This window comes from Enoplosus armatus, chromosome 16 (assembly GCF_043641665.1).
Source record: "Enoplosus armatus isolate fEnoArm2 chromosome 16, fEnoArm2.hap1, whole genome shotgun sequence".
NCBI lineage: Eukaryota > Metazoa > Chordata > Actinopteri > Centrarchiformes > Enoplosidae > Enoplosus > Enoplosus armatus.
This window is the reverse complement of record NC_092195.1, coordinates 6,122,275-6,141,763: the sequence shown is the minus strand read 5'-3', so window position 1 is coordinate 6,141,763 and position 19,489 is coordinate 6,122,275. Positions and strand designations below refer to the sequence as shown.

The window sequence follows — 19,489 nt, the reverse complement described above, 5'->3', positions numbered from 1 at the left end:
ATAGATACATAGATAGATATATGTGTTGTATTTAGTAACACAACAGATTCTGGCAGTACCTGGCTGCGATCCACAACATGAGATGTAAATCAAAACAGGAGAATGGCACGTCGAATCATTATCGTTATTTTGAATGTGGCTCTTACTAATGAGGTTTATGTTGTTTGGCCTTTGACATTTTAACAAGCCTGTTTTGTTGGCTGCCTGAACTGTGATTGTCCTCCAACAGGCTGCTGGACCTGCTAACTAGTCCAACAGTCTGGCTCCGTTGATTTATGATATGATCGTTACACAGAAACACAGTAAAACAACTTCTGAATAGCCCTTAAAAAGGTAGAGTTCTTGATTTCAAATTGAAGTTGAAAGGAAGTATTTGGCAGTCTGGAGTTGAACAATTCCTTTTTTGTAGTCAAAATGTAAAGGTTTGGGGAAATCCACATTAACATGAAGTTAGCATATGTTACTCTGCTCTGTTGTAATGCACTGTGTTATTTTGCTTATGCAGTGGAATGGTGTGTTGTGTGCACTGAATCAAAGGCATGTGACACCCCTCTCTCCCCTCTGCCCTATCCCCCAAGACCAGATGGTGTCTCTTTAGGCCCTCTAATGAATATTGATATGAGGGGTCTTGGTTAACAACAGGGGGGTACACAGTCTGGGCCAGAGACCCACAAAATTGGCAACTTAGTAATGGTCTGCATTTAGGGGACTGGGTGTGGAAGGGATTTGGAACTTAAAGGGCCACATCACTGCAAAGTAAAGCAGTTTTCATATGCACATAAGCTCCCACGTGTCCCATATTGGTATACTGTCTCGCACAAATTAATATGGATTAGGAGTTAATGAGTATGAATTAGCCGCCCGCCTGAGTGATTTCATCCAGAGGATACGTCAGGCTTTGGTGTAAAGTAAAAAGAAAGAATTAAAAAAAGGGGGTAAGAACGTAACATTTTAAGCAAAAGACTGAGATGAGAAGTGCTGATTAAAGAGTAAACACAAATGTCAGGAGCGAGGGAGTGTAAGGTGAAGAGATGGACAGGTTAAGCCACCGGCAGAGTTAATCCTCTGGCATGACTCCCATGTCTAAAGCTGCTCTCCTGAAGGCCTCATCTTCAAATCAAGTCGAGGCTGTACCACCGCCAACACCCCGGGCCAGGCAGTCTGACCCTGGACACTGGGGTGGAGATTTCTTCACTGGGGAAGCTTAGTATCCCCACCAATTTCCCAGTGCTAGGAGTTCTGAGTTGGTGCCTGAGTGAGGAGGGATGGTGGATGTATGGATGAAGGTGATTGTGTTACTACCCTCCAGCTGGTGCGGGTGTATGGGCCAGCTGTAGCCCCCTGCTGGGGCACTTTATTGGGAATAAACATCCATTCAGAGGGCAAGTGGACCAAAGTGCTGCTTCTAAAGTGGGGAAATAATCCTGGAACACAGCACTGGTTGTTTGTTTGGCACAGAATCAGCGTTTTAAGTTTTTTTCCCCCCTGTAGCCGTGTTGTATTTCATACCCTCTGCAGTTTGTCAGGAAACATTAGTAGGCGCATAGAAACCCGTCCCCACACACATTGCCATTAGAGCTGCGATGATGAACGGAGGCTGTGCCAGCTATTTATAACTCCAACTAGACCTCTGTGGCTATAAGGCAAAGGGGGCAGACAGGAAGAGAAAGGCAGAGAAGAAGAAAGATGTGAAGGAGGAGGATTGGCAGAGACAGAGGGAGGGAAGGGGGCAGTGGAGAAAAGTGGTGCAGTGATACAGAAGAGGGTAAGACATTTCAGTACATTCAAATGGTTGTTGTTAAGCCTTTCACTGTGAGGACACAACCTCTACTGTCATACGTGGCCCCTGTAGCCCTTAGATAATGAGACAGAACCTCAGACAGATACATGATGCTGAAGGCTTTCATTAGGGAAAGGACAACAGCAAATAGAACCATATAACCCTGAAATATATCAAAGATTATGGTGTAATTTTAGCTTTTATTAAGGCCACAATTGGAATTGACAACAATAAACACAAGAGGAATGCCTCCGGTGCTGCACACTGCAGAGAATGTCTTTAATTTAAAGTAAAATGTGTCTAAATTATTACATATCTGTCTAAAGATAATTTATATTTATTATACATATATTTGGTTATGAAGGCAGTTTACATCTATGCATTTTGAATTAAGAATCTTTTCATTTAAGTTGTTTTAGTCATTACAATGTGTTTTAATTTTCATGTTATTTCAGTAATTATCAAGGGGCTGTTTCACACCAAGATACCCTGTGAAATGTTCATATTGAACACACATATTGACAATAGCTTTGAAAACAGTACAAACTCAATGTAAACCCAATAAACCCTTAAAAAAGTGGTCGTTAAAAGGGAAAAACCTTCCTGCTACACAAAATTACACTTATTTTTGTTCGATTTTTCACTAATTCTCACGTTTTGCTCAGATAGTTTTATCTCTTCAGGCTTCAACATGTTGAACTGGGGATTCACATGTGTGGCGTGTGCGCTGCATATACACAATCACACGTGCCGGTCTATATTGAGTGAAGTGGGGGTGGATGCCTGCTGAAAGCCAAACTTTGACAGCCGTTTTGCTGGTGGGGGGTGGGGGGGGGTCTTCATTTGACAATAGAGAGGGAATCGCAATGGAGAGAGCCAGTGTGAGCGACAGAGCAAAATAGCGAGGGAGAGAGAGCAGAGGGGGGAAGGGAGGAGGGTATCAGACACAGGGATAAGGCAGCTGGGACAGGCTGCCTGGCTGGAAGCAGATCTTATTGTGCACTTGTCCTTCCCAAGTCACTCAGACACTCTGCTGAAGGAAGAGAGAGCCTCTCACTCTGACAACAGGCCATCTACAGTCACTCGCTGACAAACTGCTGTCAATTGCTCTATCCTCAGAGTTCATCTGGATCTAAAAACAAACTGATTTTGCTCACCAGTGACAGAGAGAGGACTTGCTGGACTCTGCTTATCTCCACCACAAATATTTTGATTTTGCATCTGCTATGGCGCTGCTGTAGGCATGGTGGTCTACTTGAGGAAGAGCATCCACTCTCTGCTGTCTGTCTTCAAGAAGAAGGGTGAGTGCTGACTCACATGGAGGAATTTTGGCAGGCTGTGGCTTTGACTTTACGGCTGCTGACAGAAATGAACGCTGGTTTATACGGCAGTAATACTCTTTAACTTTGCTTTGATTGAGGCGTATGGAGTTAAGCTGACCTTTTGCTAATACTTAACATACCCTAAAAAGTTTGTGTTGCACGGTTCAGGTTATGAGATGATGGGTTAGTGACATGAAAAATGTGATGATAACTGCTGATTTTGTGCGCTGGTCACTGTCTCTCTGTCTCACGCACACAAACACAAATACACTGGCACGCAAGAATTAGCTTTGAAGGCAATTTGGGGGTCCTGTCTAATGAGATAAAGGGCTTAACTGACTTTTTCGACGATCGTCTAAATCGACTGAAAGCCCTAAACCTCCTGCTGGGGTCTGGTGGAATCTCATGGAGCTCTGCTTTTCCAATTACTCACAACTGCTAGTTAGAGCACAACACTTTAAATGTGAGTAATATGCACTCTGCTGTGGCCATTTTGTACTGAAATGTGTCTCTGTTACTTGGATTGCATCAGACAGTCTCAATCAGGTTCACAATGACCTGAGATTTCCCACAGCCACACACAGGCGAGGGCATTGTGTCTGGGCTGCCTCACCTGTGTGAATGTGGGAGGATAGGGGTAGGTAGGGGTGTCTGTTCCCTTGCACACACACAAACATGTACAGTATGTACATCCACACTCGCACAGTGTCACCTAACCAGGCGAGACTGAGAGACACAGTGTTGAAAGTGACAAAGGAGGGAAAGCGGACACCTCACATTGACCTTTGATTAGCTAATAACTGACAATACACAACTTATATAACTTACATAGCCCACACAGCCAAAAGCAACACACACACACACACACACACACACACAGTCATAATAGACAAAAAACTAAGTAATAATAAAATATTAATAAGCAAACAATTCTCACAATTACACGCTTTCTTCTCATCATTTGTCTTCCCTTGCCTATTTGCAATTATGCCCTCTAGAATAAAATAGTGCCCAACCTAAACAAATGCATCGGTTCGGTCTTTACAATTCTGCAAAACCCTAATACTGTAGTTTAGTATAACTGGACTAAAGCTGGCTGTTTTTTTTCTGTTCAGTCTCCACTGTTTTTGGCTGTCCTTTGACATTGAGTAAAGCCATCCTGAAGGAAGAGCCCGCTCCAGTTCCCACGCAGGAGGTCCCCAAGTAGGGGGTCCACATGCGGACAATCCAGATTATCTATTCCTGCATGGACTAACGAGGAAGAGAGATCCTGCAGGAGATTATCCAGGCAATAGTTTACTGTTGAGAGTCTGGTCAGGCTCGGGCGTCTGCCCACCAAACTGCTTGGCTGAGGAGATTTGAAGAGTGTGCTGCGTCAAAGGTGCACCAATAAACACATTTGCGCCAGGTGGAGGTGCAGAGGATTCACTGTAAAGCTGATAAACGTCGCACCTGTTGAGTCTGTTTGCATGTGTTGATGTTTGTATCCTAAGAGGCTAAGGAAGCACCTGTGGGATAGCTTCTCAGTGGAAAGTACGGTTTAAATGGCTTGGAGAAAGCTGATATATTTCAGAATTGAGTGTGGTGTATTTGGTCCAAAGAGAAAAAGGGGCAAAATGTTAGATACACAGTAATTAGAGGGAAGTGTAACAAACTGCTGTTGAATGACATTTAAGATCAGTGTTAGCCTGGTACCCATTCCAGCCTATTTACAGTTAAATTACAATAATTCTTCTTCTCTGTTTTCCCTGACCCTTTCTTTTCCCACCATCCCAACAGCTGGTCCAAAGGGGAATGAAGACCAGAAGAGGTTGACCGTCCACTACACGACCTCTCAGCACTACCAGGAGAATGTTTTCATTGAGGGCAGCCGGCCACAGTACCTGGAGGACCTCCACACTGAGGCCCAGGAAGGGCTCAAGATACTGCAGCAGGAAGGTCAGACGCATCACTATAAATATGAAAACGTATTAGTTCATTCAGTAGACACTTACTGGCATATATTGTACCCATGTACTGGGTTTTCCAATAAATGTAAACCCATCTAAATAAAGCTTACCCACAATATTTAATGACATATTGTACTATAGTGCATTATAGTAAGTACTACCTGACTTAATGAAGGCATAAGAGTGTGTGATTGTGTATAGAGTTTGACAGTATTCAGGTTCTGTCTCTGATCCTTATCTATTTGGTTCACACAGAACACAAGAATGGAGTGAACTTTCCTGACGATGAGAGCGTTGCTGTAAGTGCCCCAAAAGCCCTGTGGATAACATATCGTTTTTCCTTCACTTCCTACACACGAAGAATGCCACCTAACTAAATACTGCTGTGTGTATGTATCCCCTGCAGTCCACAGACACTGTGCATCCAGAGCAGGACATCAGCTCCAAGGACGGAGGTGGCTCTCCAGAGTCGAGATCCACCACCGGGAGTACTGATACCACACTCACCTCTGCTGTGTCAACTAGGCCTGTGCTCACCCGCCAAGGTAAACGACTGCTCTATTTGTATGTGTGTGTTTAGGGAGAGACTTGGAAAGGAAGCATCCATATCTCATTCATCTTCGGGAAATAGGGGCTAATAATCATAGTGTTTGTGCCTGTGAAAGCAGTTTCAGCTTTGTTTCTGGGTTTACTGCTTCATAAGGAGACATAGGCGTGTACTTACTTAGCATGCACGTCTCATTCCCAGCTGGTTGGTGCCTCTGCAGTTGTAGTGTGAAATCAAAGTAAAATGAACTTGACACACACAAATGCAGCTGAAGCTTTTTTCGGTTACTCAAAAGTTCTAAGCATCTGAAGACAGCACTGCGGCTGCCTCTGCATATCACAGCTGGAAGGCAAAGTATGCCGTTCTGTGTGTGTGTGTGTGTGTGTGTGTGTGCCTATCTGTGTGTGCACAAAGAAAGTGTGATTGGTATTCTGATCCATATTTCAAACATCCTTTGTAAAATCCTCTGAAAAAGCCAGTTTTCCAATATACTTTACTCGGTTTCAGTGCCAAATATAGTTTTTTCATAGCAAAAATAATGCTCCTCAAATTCAGTTACTGTAATAGGTTTTTCCTCTGTCTCTCAGGTTCAACATTCAAACCTTTGAATCCAGTAAAAAGATTAGATAAGAGCAGGAAGAGGAGCAGGAGGACCACCATCATGGGTATTCCCAACCAGGTCCAGAAAGAGCTTGGTATGTGAACACCATCATCCTTGCTAAACCTATAGACATCATGTATCCTTGGTGGTAAACATGTTATTGAAAGTGTGACATCTGCCCCATTCCCAGCATTGCACAGAAACTCAACCTTCCAGCAGCTTGTTTCTACCCAGCCCCTTAATCTCGATGGACAGGTCAGAAACAGCCAATCAGGTGTTGTTATCATTCCTACGGTTGATGGAGGGACTCCAGTAGCGAATAAGGAGGGAGCGAGGGTGCACCTTTCAGAGCTGGAGGTAAAGGGTTCTCCAGAAAGAATGAATGAATTCAGAATGGTTTTTAACATACATTACAGGTTTTGTTTTGTTTTATCACTTAAGAATGGCCCTGTCTCTACTCCTAAGCAGGCATCCAGAGGTGAACAGCTGCTGAGGAAGCACCTTCGGGAAATGTACCAAGACGAGCAGCCCTTCAACCACCCGGGCTTTGGCTCCTATCTCTGCCCCACCTCCACCCTGAGACCAAAGTCCCTTGCAGTACCTGGCATGACTACTTCCTCCTCCTTCACTCCTTCAACGATGTTTAGCTTCCTCCAGGAGCCCCAGGTAAGAATGAAATCAGTTAGTTAAGGATATGGCTTTAAAATTCAAGTTAGTTTTCTGAAACTTCAGTCTTTAGTATCTTACCTGATTCTGTCTTGACCATTTGTGGAATTTAGCCATGAAATTCCTATTTCTGTGTTTTTTTCTAGGGCCCAGTGATGTCAATGTCTCCTCAGGCCACCTATTTGTCTACAATCATCCCTAATGCGGTCTTGCCAGCCTCAATTGAAGTCATAGAGATTGACCGCAGCAGCAGCCGGGCGCGTGGCAGCAGTGTAAATCAAGTCGGTAGTGTCCGCACTGTAAGCAAAAGCAGCCTGGCATCTGGGGACTCATCAGTCAGTCCTTTGTTGTCCAGAAGATCAGATGGTGATGGTTCCCAGACTGAGAACTTCCACAACAATTCCACACTGCCCTCAACGGCTTCAGGGTCGAACTGGAGCGAGTCACAGTCTTCAAAGACTATTATTTCAAACTCTTCCCCTGTATCCTCTAAGGGTAGCACACGAAGTGGTAACTCACAGAGAGTGCGTCTAAATGGGCAGGAAAGCCAGACAGAGCAGTCTAGTGGGGACCAAGACCTCGTCAGTCTCCGTAGCTCAGTTAGCATGATTAGCAGCCCCAGCAGTAAAAGTGAAAATGTTTTATCAGGTCAAGGATCTGAGTCTGGTGTTTCAGGGTCAGTGGCTGCTGCTGCGGATGCAAAGACCAAACAGAATTTCACTCGTAGTCTATCGGTAATGAAGACCAAGCAACCCCCGGCACCTCCACGGAGAACCAACTCTCTGCATAGTAATAAGATCAAGAGCAATTCCAGGGTTCTGGTGGATAGCAGAGAACTCGATGACTCTGTGTCTGGAGAGGTGGCAAAAGCCACAGAAAATATTATAGTTATGGATGTGATAAAATCAGATACCAGTAAGATCCCCAGCCCTGTATTGATCTCTACTGGGTCCAGCTCTCTAGATGCTTCCTCCAGTCCTTTGAGCCCCACACAGGCCTCTTCCAATGAGGTGAGAGGAGCAAAAGAGCCTCAGCCAGAATCCATCAGTTCCTCCCCTCAAAAAACTCCCTCAGAAGGGGGGAAATTTGAACGGACCATGTCCCCTTCCAGTGGCTACTCAAGTCAGAGTGGCACTCCGACACTTTCCCCAAAAGGGATCTCCCCAACCTCCCCTGACAAACAGAAGAAGAAACCGGTCAAACCAGAGAGATCTGTGTCTCGGGCCTCATCCTCAGCAGCTTCTCCTTCTTCCTCTCTTACCTCTCTCTCATCTGGTACATCTGAGCATGTCAATCCCGATGTTTCCACATATACCCCTACTCTGCCTCCAGAGGGCTCTCCACCCACTGCAAAAGAACTCACACTGAATAACAATTCATCAGCTTTGAGAGTTGAAGTTAGAGAACTGTTGAACATCCCACCACCTCCCAAAGTCAAAGCACCATGTCCCCCTCCTCCAGAGACATGGGTTCACAACAGACACTCCTTTGAGCTCCTGTGTGGGCCTTGCCCTAATGTTAGCAAAGTTACCCAGAAACCAGCACAGATACAGGACTGCACAGTTAAACAAGCAGGAACTCAGACTGAAGCCAGCAAAGAAACGCAAGTTTTAGTTGAAAAACAAACTATAGACAAATCTCTTTTAGAATTGTCCGAAAGCAAAGCAAATCCTGAAACACTGTTCGTAGCAGGTCCTGCAGGTGTTCACAGGGAGCTGGACAATAGGGAATGTCCAGGTACCGAACAAGAGAGAATGGAAGAAAGTGCAGATGTTCCGAAACAAGAGCAGAGTAGTAGCCCTGTAGTGAAGGACCCCAAGAGTCAAGAGACAACTCAGAAGAAAGATCCCCCTCCTGTCATGAAGAAACCCATGACAGCACTGCACAGTGAGGAATCTGTGTCAACAGAGCACTCAGTGGATAGACAGCAAAAGAAAATGAGTAGCAGTGCCACGACAGAAGTTAATTTACCTGTTGAGAACCATACAACCTCCTCACAGAATGGGGTTACAGTTATAGTTGATAAGTGTGAGAATGAGATGGACAAAAGTGAGGTCACATCAATGCCAACACTTTATGTAGAGGTCCCCAAAATTAGTAAAGCCTCACCACCACCTACCCCTCCCCCAGCATACCACCCTACACCTCCTCCATTAAGAAAGACACCTCCTTCATCTGTATCTATGCCACCAGATGAATTACAGAGGGTACAGGAGGAGATCCATGTTGTAGAGTCTTGCTGGCCACCTCCTCCACCCCCTATGGAAGGGGACTCAGTCTTTGATGGAGGAGATGAGGTTGACTTTCCTCCACCTCCTCCACCCTTTGTGACAGACAGTGTGCCAAATGTGATGGAAAGTTGTATCACAGAGATGGATGTCTCAACAAGACCGACAGAGGAAGTTGGAGAGACAATTGAGGATTCAAGTGAAGCTGGGACATCTGTACGTGGACAAATTCCAGATTTTTCCCCTGCTGTTCCTCAAACAGTAACTGATACCAAACCAGAGGTTGTCATGCAAGTTTCAAAAGCTAACATCTGTGATGAGATTTCTTGCAGACCAGTTTCAGACAGTGTCCAACCTCCACCAGTGGAGGCACCTCCTTTGCCACCTATTACAAGAGCAGAGAACCCGGTATCAATCTCAGCTTTAGTTCCTCCGAGCAGTTTCCTGAGGCGAGACTCTCTGAACATTGAAGATCAGTCACTCTCTGAGCCTCTCATCAGTGCCCAACCTCCAATTACAGTCCCAGTAGCACCCCCTTTACCAGTAGAGAATCTAACCCATGGGGTTAATTTCAGAAGGCAGCCCAGTGTAGCAAATCGAGACGCCAGGAGCAAAGAGCTCCTTTCCCGCCACAAAAGTGCACCCATTCCCAAAGAGGATGCTAACATACCTCTAGTCACCCCCTCCCTGCTTCAGATGGTTCGTCTCAGATCAGTCAACATGACTGAAGATCAGGTGAAAGCTCCATCAGAGGACAAGTCAACAAACCACGGAACTCCAGTTCAGGAGAATTGCCCGGTCTCAATCCCAGGACCTCAAAACATTCCACAGAAGCCCATTCGCAAGTCTTTGTCACTAAAATCTCCCCCTCAGACAGTAAAAACATCCTCTGTGACACTGAACACCCCTTCCATGCGCTTGCAGGAAGCCATACGTATGAAAACTGCAGCCATGTCTTCAAGAGATGGTCTTCCATCCCGCCTGGGAGTGAGATCATCCACTTACAGCTGTGTCAGTGAACAAGGAGCTCTGTCCCTGAAATCACCTGATGGATGTGACATGCACAAGTCCCCAGCCTCTACCGCCAGCTTTATCTTCTCTAGAAGTGCAAAAAAGGTTGTCATAGACACTGCAGCTGCCTCCTCCCCTGAAGCTCAGGCAAGTCTGAAGCAAAGCTTGGCGGCTGAACTCATGCAGGTGTCTGACCAATCAAAGGCTGCCGCTTTCTCCAATGGTGGGGTGAAGTCCGACAAAGTTCCTCCACCAGTAGCTAAGAAACCAGCCCACGGGAGCATCAGTCCTTCCCAAAATCTTCCTGCTTGTTCAGCAAAGATGGGCTTCAGTGTTGAAGGAAACGGAATAGGAGGAGTGCAACATATGAGTGGAATAACACCTCCTGAGACAACAAGTAAGAGCAGCAACATTATTCATAATCATGATTTTCTGTCATTATCTTTGCAAAAATCATGAAGGATGGCCACTGCCTTCATCAGTGTGTTTCAGTGTACTGCTACTGACTGTATAAACTCATTAAGGATGATTCAGTGATTGCATACATCAATAGCTAACGTGCCACTCTCGTCATTAAAAAGAAGAATGCAAATCCTATCATTACCATGATCTTCAACAGCCAAGCAGTTGAACATTACCTTAAACAGCATATTTTTTGGTCTTCATACCAACAAGAGCACACACAAGGCCCCTTCCGCACAAACACAATACAAATGCTGCTGACTTGCCTACAGCTTTTTCCAGTCAAATGTGCAAGCATGTGCTCCCATCAGCCTTAACCTGAAGCTCATGATCATGTCTCAGTAACTGAATTAGATTAGGACAGAATAGTCATTACGTGTGTTCCTGTAACTGTATTATGTTGATGCCATAATGTCTAACCTCCTCTTGTCTCCCCTCTTCAGCTACAAGAGTGACAGCCGACACAATTGAAACACTGTTTTGAAAGAGCTTTGTGATGATTAACTAAGGGCCATGCCAGAGGAACAAGCAAAGACTACAAGCAAGTAAAAAGCCGACTCACAGCATGGACTGACATTACTGAGAGACATATAACAACTATCAGAGTGTTGTGTGTGTTAAGTCTCCTCCAAAAGCCTTAGCCTGTAATGGCCTTCCTACATATTTATGCAAAAAATGTGTCGCTCCCAATTTCTTATGATAGCTTTATTCTGGAGTATTTTTCTAAGCTATAGTTTATCTCTTATTAAGGCCCCTCAGGATGAAATGGTGTACATTGACTGAACTGTAAATATTTGGCTTGTGTGAGATCGCCTCCCAGAGGTAGAATTAGGTAGTGGTCACTGCAGCTCAGATAGAAGGATTTGTCTTGACAAAGCATTTCTGTACAAAGTTTTACTGTCTGTTAAGTCTTTTTTCCCTGTTGTAATATAATACATAACTGTCATGGATGGATTTAAGCAGTTGTCAGAAAAGGCTGACAATGGCATCCACTACAGGACAAATCAACAACACTTTGTTTGCTTAAAGATTTGAGTAAAAACTAAATACACTCAGTCCTGCTTTTCACTGTGTGGATAGATATATCTGGAATAGTATGTGAGAAAAAGGGATGCTGCATACTCACAAGAATAAGAGGAAGATATTTTGTCAATTAAGACAGGCATTTTGTAAAGCTACAGATGATAAACCAGTAAGACTTTACACAGAAAAGCATCTGATTACATCAACTGCTAAAATGTCAATTAGATGCTTCTACGCAATCTGCACAACCTCTTCTTGGGTTTAGTAAAGGTCAGCCCAACACATTCTGAGAAATCTTTTAGGAAAACAGTAACTAAGTATCCTATTTATTCATGTGTGGTTGTTGCCACTTGTAGCACTGTCAGTCACCTTTTCCTACCAAATATGAAATATTTAAGAATCTATTTCATCTGAAAACCACTTTTAGGGCTATGGGTGTGACGACTGGCCCTGGGTGATTGATACACTGGAGTAGACTTAGTGTGAGGTCAGTGTTTTTATTAAATGTCCTGTATCTAAAACCTCGGCCCAAGCCTTTTCGGTGGAAAATCCAGCTCATCACTATTTGCACAAAATGCTTTCCCCCAGCAAAATCATTGGTGAATGAATTATAATGACTCTTCGTAATGGGTCACAAATCTACATCTGGATGATTATAAAGACTTATGTACAGTTATTACTTCTATAAATAAAATTTAAGTGTATTAAAAATAACGCTCCCTGCATTCTTTCTTTTAGGATTGGCACAGACACCTAAATGTGGTTACTTTACACATACGGTATCTCTGATCTAACACCAATGTATTCAATTTCTGCAAACCACAGAATTTTACCCAGCCTTTATTTCGTATTAGAGATTATGCATTATTTGATTATGACAGTAAATGTTCAGATATTGATTCCTGGACAACACTAGACCCAATGCAAATGTCCAATGTCTTACAATACATGACATATTGATTTTTATATACATGTGATGTCTGAAACCCATAAAACCATTCTTGTTAATTAAGTTTGGCAGATTGGCCACCGCCCTGACATTTACCATGAAGGCAACACAGTGCAATTTCAACCCCAAAAAGTAGTGAAACATTAAGTCCCTTTTTAAACACCTGAGATTCCTTGTCAGCTACTACCAGGAACTGCAACATTAAAGAAAGTAATCCATTGTCTGAGTAGCAGTATGTCTCTTTTACAGAAACTCTGTCATATTGTATTTGTACCTTTAAGTGCGTTATGAACACCAAACAACCACTGGCAAATAAGAGAAACAGTAACGAATCATAGGTTGATTAGTTACATAAGTTTTGTAGAACATGGCTCTTGTGATTTTAGGAATTACACATTTTTTTCTAATGAAGTCAAAGCAAGGAAACAGAATTTGTCTAAGCCAGTCCAAAGTATCTGAGACTTTTAGCATCAATGTCCCATCATTCTCCAAGAAAACATCCAGATGAAGTTTGACCTTTGTTGCCATGGCGATTTGTTAAGGAGTATTCTTCTTGTAATGTGGCCGGCAGGAGCAGCTTCGGTGGTGAATGTAACATACGTGTATCTAACTGATGTTGCCTCCTTTGAGTGTCTTACATGTGATCTGTCCTAGTTTGGTCATCAGCTGCTTGTCTTTCCACTGAGCTACACACTCGTCTGATATCTTCAGGTCCACCTGGGGAGACAGAATAATAATACAATCATTATGTACATATAGTCTATCCGAGGAATTTTATGCTAACTGCAACACATTGGTTCATATTTTTTAATTTTGGATTTTGAAGAAAGAACATTACTGGAATTTACTGCATTAGTCTTTTTGAACAGAGTAACGATAAAATCTGACTGAAACATACCTGTAGTTTCTCCCACACCTTCTTCTTTGGGTTGAGTCTGTCGTCTGGTTTGCCCGTCTCATATCCTTCGACAAAGACCCCTTCTCCTGGCGACGACCCCTCTGGAGGGTCCAGGGGCTCCACTCGCCTGGGCTCCCCTTCACTAGAAATCAACCAATCAGAGAGAGTAGAGGAAATCTAAAAATGAAGCTGAGGGATGTGCCGTGTGTTTGTGCAAAACAGAAATAACACTCACATAGAGGCACACAGCAGCATGGCTTGAGACTCAATCCCTCGCATCTTCTGGGGTTTCAGATTGCACAGCACCAACACCATTCTGTCCTGTAAGTCCTCCTGTGAAATATAGGCCACCAGGCCGCTGACTACCGTCCTTGGCTCCGGCTCCCCCACGTCAATCTTCTCCAGGTACAGCGAATCAGCATCTGGATGCTGGAATTTGGACAACACAGAAACCCATGTGAACACAGAGAAAGAGGGCTGTAATACAAGTGGAATCATCTCGACACACATCATCTGAAGTAGATGATCAGGTATCAAGCGATGATCTTGACGTCCTACCTTCTCCACACTGATGATCTTGCCCACCCTGATGTCCAGTCTGCAGGGGGCCAGCTCATCGTCCTCCCCACCTCCTCCTCCTCCTCCTCCTCCTGCTCCTCCTGCCTTGGCACCCTTTCCTGCTCCTTCTGATCACACACAAACAATAGCAACACATGAAGCTAATTGACATCTCATTTTATGCAGAACTAGCCAAGCCGCTACATTTAGATGAACAGAATTAATGACGTGAGAGAGCAAAGACACAGTGATGACGGTGGGTAAAATACTGACTCGTCTTTGAGGGGTTGGGGTAGGCAGAGTTGGTAAGTTTGCGGAGCTCAGGCGACTCAAACTTCTTTCTGATTGGCTCCAGCAGTTGGTTTAGTGCTACTTCCACTGAGGCCTTCAGGTCTCCTGGATGGACGATCTGACAAGGTCAGAGATTACTGATGGTTAAACCAGAGCACGAGGGGAAAATTAAACATTTTTCAATACTTCAATACTTATTATTATTATTCTTCAAATCAACCAGTGTGTCCATACTTTACCTCCTCAGAAAAGTCCTTCTCCACTTCTTCAAACGCAGTGTAGATTTTGTCTCCACCCCACTTTGCGTCTCTTTTGATACAGAACTCTGAAACACAATGATCCCAATTATCAACTAATTTTATATTCTTTATATGAGTGGAGGAAAAGTCTGAAGCCAAGACAACAGAAGGAATTTCGGGAGGGGTGGGGATTCTACCTCCACGTAGAGGGAAGAGGACGTATTTAACAAAGGAGAGAACTCCATTGTTCTGGATGTTGCCTGGCTCACAGAAAGCCTTCTTCAGCTTCTTCTTCACATCTTCTTTGGAGTCCAGTAAGTCAATCTTTGACTCCTGCAGCCAAAAGATATAATGTTACGACTGACCACCAAGCATTAGAAGAAAATGTTCACACAAATCTTGGCTTATTTTGTTTAACTGTGACATACCTCTTCTGAGGAGCTCATCTTGGACCCTGTCAGTCCTGGTACCATCGGGTTCATCAGATGGGCGCGCTTGGCATAGCCAAGAGAGGGCAAGTACTGGAGACAAATGAAAGACCACAGTCACATTATATATTTCATATTTCATTTCTGAAAACTGGTTCATGGAATCACCCTGCTGTGACATCCATAGTTCATCATTTCTATAATCATTTCTATTTTGTTTTTATGTCAAGACCTGAACCCTAATGCAGAGTGCTAGAACAAATAACTTAGCCATGTGCTATCAACAAACTCACAGCAACTCCTAAACTAATCATCACGTTCCACAAGAGCTTAAGGGATAAGGTTTGTGTTGAAAATGACAGAGGAGGTCAGTAATGTAGGGAAGAGAGAAGGTGAAGGGATGAAATTAATGTACAAAGAAGGAGGGAGATGGTACCTTCTCTGCCAGAGTGAAAATCTTCCTCTGGTCAACTCCTCCAAACTGAGCGTCCACCTTGAGGTACTCCTCATCCAGAGCCTGAGGACAAATAGAAATCTCATTTACTACTCCAATACGACAAGTTCTAAAGAGTTCAAGATGTGAGGGTGCACTCAGGATCACATCCACTAGCTGCTCTACTTTAAAAACAGCTTTTATTTGTAGTATTTATATATCACCATATGTAGACATTTAGCTGTAATCACAGTAATAACTGTAGTTCATCTTATCATCAGGGTTGTTAGGAGATCCAGAGTAACCACTCCTTAGTCGCAGTGTAATGAGTCTGGCAGTTTCTTCTCCATCTAGAACAGTGTTATTACCTGCAGTCCAGGGTAGAGCAGACCACTCAGCAGGGGATGCTCCACCTGTTTGACGACCTCAGCTCCAGCCTTCTTAGCATCATGCTCTGTCACCATGGAGGACAGACGGTACACATCCAGAGTGTACTCTCTGAGAAACATGAAAATACAGACCTAAAACATTAGTTTTAGTATAGGCTGTGGCTACAAAGTCTGTTTTGAAGAATGTAAAGTTAAACAAATGCATATTAAGACAGTCTCAGAGTGCCGGCAGCACAACTGACCTGCTGAGCTGGTAGTCAGTTCCTTTGACAAACTTGAGTTTATCCAGAGGCACACCAATGCTCTCCAACATGGCCTTGATGACCTGTTCATAGTACTTCACCCTGAGCTCCAGCAGCTCCCAAGGGGCTTTCATGTTGTCTAGGTAGGCATGCAAGTCTGCAAACAGAATAGTGACCTGAGGAAAAGAAGAAGAAACTACTGGTAAGCACAACTTTGATTTCGCACAGAGTACAGATAAAATCAAACTATTTAACGACAGACATGATGCTCAATGAGACCTACATACCTCACATCCAGCCTTGAGGAAGTCTGCTATCTTGGACATTGGGACAAAGTAAGCTACGTGGGGTTTGCCAGTGGTGGCTGTGCCCCAGTACACCTTCAGCTCTCTCTCCTGAAGAACCTGCTTCAGCTTCTCCTCCCCAAGGAACTCCTGCATGCACACGTTCAAGATATTAATGAGACCAAGCTACTGGGGGACTTGAGTCGCTGTGAATATACGTTTGTTTGCATGTCCCACCTGAAGGTTCCTGGTAATGAGGTGGAACTTCTCATCCGGGCTTAGCTGATCTGCCATGGTGCAGGGCCTTCTGACTTGGAAGATAGGAGTTTAAGCATTGTTATGAATTCATGGCAGCAGTCTCTCTAGAGCATATATGGGTTCAAACTCTATTAAATCGCTTTCTGTATAATGTTGCCCTTGTGAAACATTTCATGAAAAAATAATCTGCATCTTAACTAATTTCCTTCATGGCGAATGTATTAAACGTATTATGTATGCTCTATCCGGGTAAGTTAGCCACTGAGAAAGGTGATGTTGACGTTAAACTGACTGACTTGGAGCCTGGAGTATTTAGACAACACTGGATGGGGAGACACTGGCTGAAGTTAGCAATGTTTTTACAATTAAATCCCCAATTTGCTCCATATGCCATCTACCTTACTGGCCAGCTCACCTTTAACGTCGCGATGATAATGAATGAGCAAGCTAGGGCTATTTAGCTAGCTAGCTAGCAACAAAACCATGTGCAGCTAACGTTATCTAGCTCCGGTGGTGTTTCGGTTAAAACTGCGACCAATTTAGCACCTATATTTTCAGTTTATCTGACAGAAATATCAGTCTATCATAAAGCAGACTGTAAAGCCACTTGACTCACCTCAGAACCTTGTCTTCTTACAATGAGCCGTGGGTGAGAAAAGCCGGCTACGTGGTGGAGCTGTCAGTGTGTTGCATCAGCGATGGCATCAAGTCTGCGATCGACTCACGTTAAACTCCAGGGGAAAGCAATCGAGTGCAGACTGTAATAGGCTCTGCAGTCTGCACTCGATTGCTTCAGATGCAGGCAAAAATTTTGCTTTTTTTTTATCGTCCAGCTCTACTGAGTCTTGCACATTTTCTGTGCTCAGAGTGAATTAACTGTATTTTTCTCAATGTATGCGCCATGTAAGCACAGGTAATTAAAGTCTTACAACACTACATTTTGACATTGGGTCCTTCTAAAAGACAAGGCAAGATGAGTACATAACAATGCAGGACCCACCTAAATTGACATTGTACCTTACTGTTGCAAATCCCTATTACGTTTAGCAATTAATCAAATGATATGCAACTTTGGAGCCCTTGAGAGTCTAGGGTCCTATGGCAGTTGTCTGGTTAGCCTAGTTGGTAATCCAGCTTTGCCTCTCAGGCTTTTGACAATAATTATTACCTCCTGTAGACATACTGTGTCCTAAAAATGTGTTTTATTTTCATATTGTGTAAATTGTCCCTTTCTGTCCTCCTGCTGAAGCAAATGCTTTCCCACCCACTATATCACATTTCTGTCTCCATCATCCCTTTTCATAGAAAAGCTTTGACTATAAGCAATTGGTGTATTAATGTGTTATTACATTCTTATGGCATTAAAAATCTCATGGCTGGGCATCCAGTTTGGCAGGTAAAATCCACCATTAGTGAAGAGAAAGGCAATGATGATTGTGTAATTACAGCAGAATGTATTAATCAATTACAGGAGGGCTGACAGCACACTTCTTCCTGGGGACCCAGATTCCCTATCTACACATCTGCTAATAGAGCAACACTGATTGCGGTCAAATATCATTATTTATTTATTCCGTCAGTTGGGGTTTTTTGGATCCCTAAATCACCATTTGATTGATTACAGGACAAAGAACACAAAAAAGAGAGAAATAGAAAAACATGTATAATTTGCATGTGAGTTGTTGTCAATGTCGACCCGGACCGGGGCACTGGTCAGTGTTTGTTGGGAGGTTAAGAGTCAAAAGTCGGGCTCCAGCCGGGGGAGCACCGGGAGGATGAGGTTCCCAAACGAGGAATCCTGAGTGATGAAGAAGCCGGACGAGTGGACGTGAGCGTGCTGAAGGGCGGCCTTCTGCTGGGCGGCGATGTGCTGCTGCTCCGCGCTGTCCCTCACCTCCTTCAGACTGGGTCTGGACGACAGAGGGATGTTGGCCCCGGGGCTACTCATGGACTGGCTCTGCATCAGCCGCCTCTTCTCCTTGTCCAGCTCCGCCAGGATGGCCACCCGGGTCTTGTTCGGAAAGCCTGGTCCTGGAGGGTTAGCAGCCATGTCAACTTAGCGGAGAAAATAAAGGTTTAACAAGTCCATGAAGCAGATATCTGAGAATGTTTTTTACGTTATGTGCTTGTCCAGTTAACGTCGTTGTAGTTTCTTTTTAGTTACGACGGACATAGAGCAGAAGCAGCCAGAAATAGCTGTGAAGTGCAGGTTCTTTACCCTAGCTGCCGCATGCTAACGATATGCAAACACTTCCGGCTTGAGGGTTTGTCCTTCAAAATAAAAGCGAATGACTTCTACCAGAGGCTTTTACTGTATTTACACGAACTCTTCCTTTATGTAGTCATTAAATGAAATTGGTAAAAGCTCAAAGTAAGTGTTAGTGTTAAAGTTGCTGAAAATCACCATAACATACTGTACTGTGAAGACAATGTGACAATAAGGGGCTTAAAAAATGACAATATAAAACTGGAAATCAATTCACAAGTCATCATTCATAATTGTTGCACGAAATCTTTGGTAGAATATTCCTACACTCACCAAAACAACTAAAATCACAGCCCAATAACTCACAGATGGATGAACATGAACATGGTCTCAAATTAAAAAATGTCAAATAAGAATATTGAATCTGTTATTTTAGTGGAATGTGTTTATAAATGCAATAGACATCTGTTATGAAACAGGAATAAAATGAATAGGTAGTAGTTTGATTTGCCACACAGTTACTGTAGCTTCAAGCTAATTTTTTGCTTATCAATATTTTATAAAATTGGGAAAAACCCTGGCAATAGGTGGCAGTATTTTACCATGAATAATGCTAAGTGTGTAAATGGAACTGGACCTACACTGAAAGTGTGTAGCCTTTGTAAACTCTGTAGTAATCAAAATAATTAGCTAATAATTTCCCCACATCATGCCATGCTTGATTA

At 43.6% G+C, this 19,489-nt stretch overlaps 2 protein-coding genes and 1 pseudogene across 2 annotated transcripts in view; 1 reads left to right on the top strand and 2 right to left on the bottom strand.

Annotated features, from left to right (window-relative positions):
- Positions 1-12,297, top strand: part of nhsl3 (NHS like 3) — a 33,194-nt gene extending 20,897 nt beyond the window's left edge. The window contains exons 2-9 of the mRNA XM_070921769.1: positions 4,882-5,040; positions 5,307-5,350; positions 5,458-5,596; positions 6,186-6,293; positions 6,390-6,556; positions 6,665-6,865; positions 7,012-10,501; positions 11,010-12,297. Coding sequence (XP_070777870.1) covers positions 4,882-5,040; positions 5,307-5,350; positions 5,458-5,596; positions 6,186-6,293; positions 6,390-6,556; positions 6,665-6,865; positions 7,012-10,501; positions 11,010-11,050 — 4,349 coding nt within the window. The 3' untranslated portion in view covers positions 11,051-12,297. The remainder of the gene's footprint in view (positions 1-4,881; positions 5,041-5,306; positions 5,351-5,457; positions 5,597-6,185; positions 6,294-6,389; positions 6,557-6,664; positions 6,866-7,011; positions 10,502-11,009) is intronic.
- yars1 (tyrosyl-tRNA synthetase 1) lies at positions 12,104-17,222 on the bottom strand. Its single transcript, XM_070921770.1, has 14 exons — positions 17,175-17,222; positions 16,538-16,607; positions 16,304-16,450; positions 16,017-16,192; positions 15,754-15,883; positions 15,389-15,469; positions 14,953-15,045; positions 14,722-14,857; positions 14,525-14,610; positions 14,268-14,403; positions 13,995-14,092; positions 13,672-13,865; positions 13,437-13,578; positions 12,104-13,255 (listed from the first exon to the last, which is right to left on the bottom strand). Exons 2-14 carry the CDS (start codon positions 16,592-16,594, stop codon positions 13,145-13,147), a joined length of 1,587 nt encoding a protein of 528 aa, XP_070777871.1. The 5' UTR covers positions 16,595-16,607; positions 17,175-17,222; the 3' UTR covers positions 12,104-13,144.
- An 866-nt stretch (positions 17,223-18,088) lies between these two features.
- LOC139299352 (SOSS complex subunit C pseudogene) lies at positions 18,089-18,793 on the bottom strand (annotated as a pseudogene).
- Positions 18,794-19,489: the final 696 nt, after the last annotated feature.